This window comes from Rhinopithecus bieti, unplaced genomic scaffold (genome assembly GCF_001698545.2).
Source record: "Rhinopithecus bieti isolate Rb0 unplaced genomic scaffold, ASM169854v2 scaffold_6907, whole genome shotgun sequence".
Classification (NCBI taxonomy): Eukaryota; Metazoa; Chordata; class Mammalia; order Primates; family Cercopithecidae; genus Rhinopithecus; species Rhinopithecus bieti.
In genome coordinates, this window is record NW_016805647.1 from 2,845,950 (window position 1) to 2,850,023 (window position 4,074).

At 55.4% G+C, this 4,074-nt stretch overlaps 1 protein-coding gene across 1 annotated transcript in view; it reads left to right on the forward strand.

The window, feature by feature from the left end:
• The window catches only part of EDN2 (endothelin 2), a 6,166-nt gene extending 3,366 nt beyond the window's left edge, over positions 1–2,800 (forward strand). Inside the window, exons 4-5 of the mRNA XM_017873125.1 lie at positions 369–467; positions 2,062–2,800. Coding sequence (XP_017728614.1) covers positions 369–467; positions 2,062–2,155 — 193 coding nt within the window. The 3' untranslated portion in view covers positions 2,156–2,800. The remainder of the gene's footprint in view (positions 1–368; positions 468–2,061) is intronic.
• The last annotated feature ends 1,274 nt before the right edge of the window (positions 2,801–4,074 follow it).

Consider the following 4,074-nt stretch of genomic DNA (forward strand, 5'->3'; position numbering starts at 1 on the left):
AAAAAAAAAAAAAAAAAAAAAAACCCAAGCTCCAGTTCCCGTGATGGTTTACAAGAAACTCCTCCTCTGGGGCTCCAGCTGAGGCTCCACCCCTGCCTCAGTTTCCCCTGCGGCTGCAGGTGGCCAGATTCTGGGAAGGCCAAAAAAGCCTCTTTCTGGGGCTAAGAACACATTTGTGGTAGCTCAGTTTTCCTCGGTCCACACCCCACCTGGGAAAGGAAAGATGCCAGGTGCACAGGGATGGAAATGGATCTGCTCCTGCAGGCCGGTGGGGATGGGGATGGGGTGGGGGCTGGGCTGGGCCTGCAGCCAGGTCACTTCAGGGCTCTGGGCAGTCCCTCACTTGGGCCCTAATGCTATTCATGCAGGACTGAAGCCCGGGCAGTCCCAAGCCGGAAGTCCCCTGCAGACGTGTTCCAGACTGGCAAGACAAGGGCCACTACAGAAGAGCTTCTCCAAAGGCTGAGGTGAGGGCGTGGGACACATGCACAGATTGAGCACCTCCTGTATGCCTTGCACATGTCCCATATTTTCTATGCGAGGCAGGCCTGGGTCCTCATTGGGCAGCAAAGAGAACTGAGGCTCAGAGAGGGAAAGCCACTTGCCCAAAGTCACACAGCAGTCAGCGGCATCTGGCTGACCCCAGAGTCTGTGCTCTTACCCACTGTGCTCTTCGTTACCACTAGGTCTGGAAGTGGACTTTGAAGAGGGTTTGAAGGCTCATGACTGGGAAGGACCACAGTTGTTGGTTCAGGCTGTGCAGAATGGAGTATCTCACACATGCTGGGGTCCAGAGAGGCCACCTGCCCAGCCTGCTCCCTCTCTGCTGCCCAGATTGCATGTCCTCCCTGGTGCCTCAGTGTGACTCAGACCTGGTCCCTAGGAGGTGCCCATGAATGCTTGTTCAACCAAACCAACTCAAGAACAGACACTTGCACCTGCCGGGCAGCAGAGTGGCTGTAGGGGCAGCCTCTGGGGCAGGGACTGCTTGATCTGAACACCAGCCCAGCCTGGAACAAGCTTTGTGACCTTGGGTTTGCCCCTCCACTTCACTGTGCCTCTAGTTCTTATGATCTGAACAGGGGAAACAGGGAAATTGCGCCATCCATCCCCGCCTGGGGTTGCTGTGAGGTCAGATGAGTGGACGCACATGAAGTGTGTAGCCGAGGGTCTGTGCCCATGGGAGCTGTGGAGGGGTTTGCCATTCCCACTTCTGTCACTGAGGGTTCCTCGCAGCTGGCCAGGTCCCAGGGCCCAGCTCAGCCCCTCAGGGATTCTCACCTTTCGGGGGCAGCAGAAAAATAGGAGAAAAGGCAGGATGGTGGGATGGACAGGACCCAACATAAACTTAAGAACTTTCTGAGAATGAAAAAAATGAGTACAAGACTTTTCAAATGCACACACTTCATAGTGTACAGAGTGGCTTGGCCAACCTTATACTCATTCTCGGCAGTTCAGGCCTGTTTTTGTTTTACAAGCTAAGAAAGGGGATCAGAGAGGCTGAGATCGTTGCCCAAGTTTCCTTCGCTGGGAACTGAAGCCAGCCTCCTGGCTCCCAGATGAGAGTTCTTTGAGCCAGGATGTGGCCACCCACCCAGGTTCAAAGGGCAGTGGGGTGCCTTGTTTTCTGGGCTGGACTGCCTTGAGCTGGACCTCAAAGAATGAGTAGAATTTTAGCAGGTGGCATCTGGGTGAGGGGAATACACACAGCCTGGGGGGAAGAGCAGGAGCAAAGGTGCGGAAAGGTGTGGAAGGAAGTGGGAAGGCAGACGACGGGAGACCCACAGGGATGTGCTTGGCTGTCCACTCACTCTGGCAGCATTTGATGTTGAACATTAGCTCTGTTAAAGTCTTCATGTGCAGAGAAGCTTCAACGCCTGGGCTGGCCCGTGCTGGTTGTGCAGACCTTGCTTTCAGGCTGTGGCCGCTCTCTGACCCCAGGGCAGCTGTGACCCCAGGATCTGGGCAAGGGTTGTAGCCCCATTGCCCCTACTCTCGTGGGGAGTTCTTGGACAGTCCATATCTCCTGAGATGCCTAAGTTGACCCTTCTTGATTCCCAGGGACATTTCCACAGTCAAGAGCCTCCTTGCCAAGCAACAGCAGGAGGCGATGCGGGAGCCGCGGCCCACACACTCCAGGTGGAGGAAGAGATAGTGTGCCGTGAGCTGGAGGAACATTGGGAAGGAAGCCCGTGCGGAGACAGGAGGAGAGAAGTGGCCAGAGCTCATGGACTCTCTGCCTGCTTCCTGGACCAGGGCGTTGCTCCCAGACAGCTGGACCCATTTACCAGGATTGGCACAAGCTCTGGCCTCCTCGCCCTGGTGAGGGGGCCTCCTCCAAGGCAGCTCCGTGTCCTCACACTGTCTGGGGAAGCCCTTGGCTTCTAGACTGCAGAGCAGCCTCCAGCGCTGGCTGCGGGCCCACAGCTCTGCTGGAAGGAACTGCATGGGGAGTACATTCATCTGGAGGCTGCGTCCTGAGGAGTGTCCTGTCTGCTGGGCTACAAAGCAGGAGCAACAGTGCAGCTGCAAACACACGTGCTTCAGCCAGCCCTGGAGGCTGGATGGCTCCCGTGGGGCTGGTGTCCTGGCTGGCTGTGTCCTCTCCAGCTTTCCCTCCCCAGAGTCCTTGCACCCTCATTCCCTTGGGACCTTCCCAGTGAGAAGGGCCTGCTCTGCTTCTCCCGTCTGTATATAACTTATTTGCTCTGAGAACTTTGAGAATCCCAATTATTTATTTTAATGTATTTTTTAGACCCTCTATTTACCTGCAAACTTGTGTTTATAATAAGTGAGGAAATGTACTCTGGTTTTTTGTCTTGGCCGAGGCAGGGGGTTGGAGGCTCCTCTCAAGAAGGGGACGCTTGGAAGTTGGAGGACACAAGAAGGAAAGGGCTGGGGCAGGTGGCTGGAGCCCTGGGTTCCACTCCCACGCTTGCTGGAGGTCTCTGGCTGCTAGCCTGCCCTCTCTGGGCTTTTTTCTGTTATGTGCCTCGACAGCCACCTACATCTGTGACGTCAGGATTCCAGGACCTATGTTCCCATCAGGCCAGTAACCAATGGCCGGCCCTTTCCCAGGAGCATGTGTGGAAGAAGCCAAGACACGAGGGTGGAGGGACTCATCATGCCAGCGGCTCTGTCCCAGCAGAGGCTGATAGTAAGGCCCGGAGCAAAACTGTCCAGCGAGGGAGAAGACCAGGTGAATCCCAAGGCTGTGGGTGCCCCGTTGGTCAGTGAGGGGTGGAACCCTCACTGTGACAGAACCACAGCCTGGTCCTGGCCTGGCCCTTCACCTTGGGCTTTGGAAATCATAAATACTTGCTGATTGAATTCATGAGTCACCACTGCAGTGTGATGTTGCACAAACCTCTTTCAGTTTCTGAACCTCAGTTTTTTTCATCTAGAAAATGGGAAGCAATATTCCCCACCTCGCAGAGTTGCTGTGGACACTAAACAGAGAAGTGATGGCACCAGGCTCAGCCCAAGGCCTGACAAGAGGCAGTGGCTGCTTGTGGGGCTGGCAATGGTGATTATGGAATGAGTGGGACAGGGAAGACTATGGACAAAGGTGCTACTCTTGTAGCCTCAAAAGATATGCAAAATAAATAGAAAGACTCAAAAGAGGCGAGGGGTGGCAACTCACGACTGTAATCCCAGCACTTTAAAAGGCTGAGGTGGGAGGATCACTTGACCCCAGCAGTTCAAGACCAGCCTGGGCAATATAGGGAGAACCTGGACTTCCCCTTGTGGGCCGCAGGGACCCAAAAAAGCTCTGTGCGCAGCGGGGGACCTCGGCAGGGCTGGGCTTTGGAAATATGCCAGAGAGGGCCGGTCAGGGCCGAGTGAATGAGGAGACCAGCGGCAGAGAAGCCAAGTCATCATAAGTCCTTAGGGATCCTCCGTGCATCCTGGTGGTGAGGCTGGTGTCACGGGGTCAGCCGAGGCACTTGTTGCTTACTCCAGCCCAGGGCCAGAGCACACCTCTCACGTTGCATCTGAGCCTGATGCCAGAGGAGCATCGCTCCCTGGGAGTGCATCACAGGCTCCCATTCAACATGATCCTGCCCCTCAAAA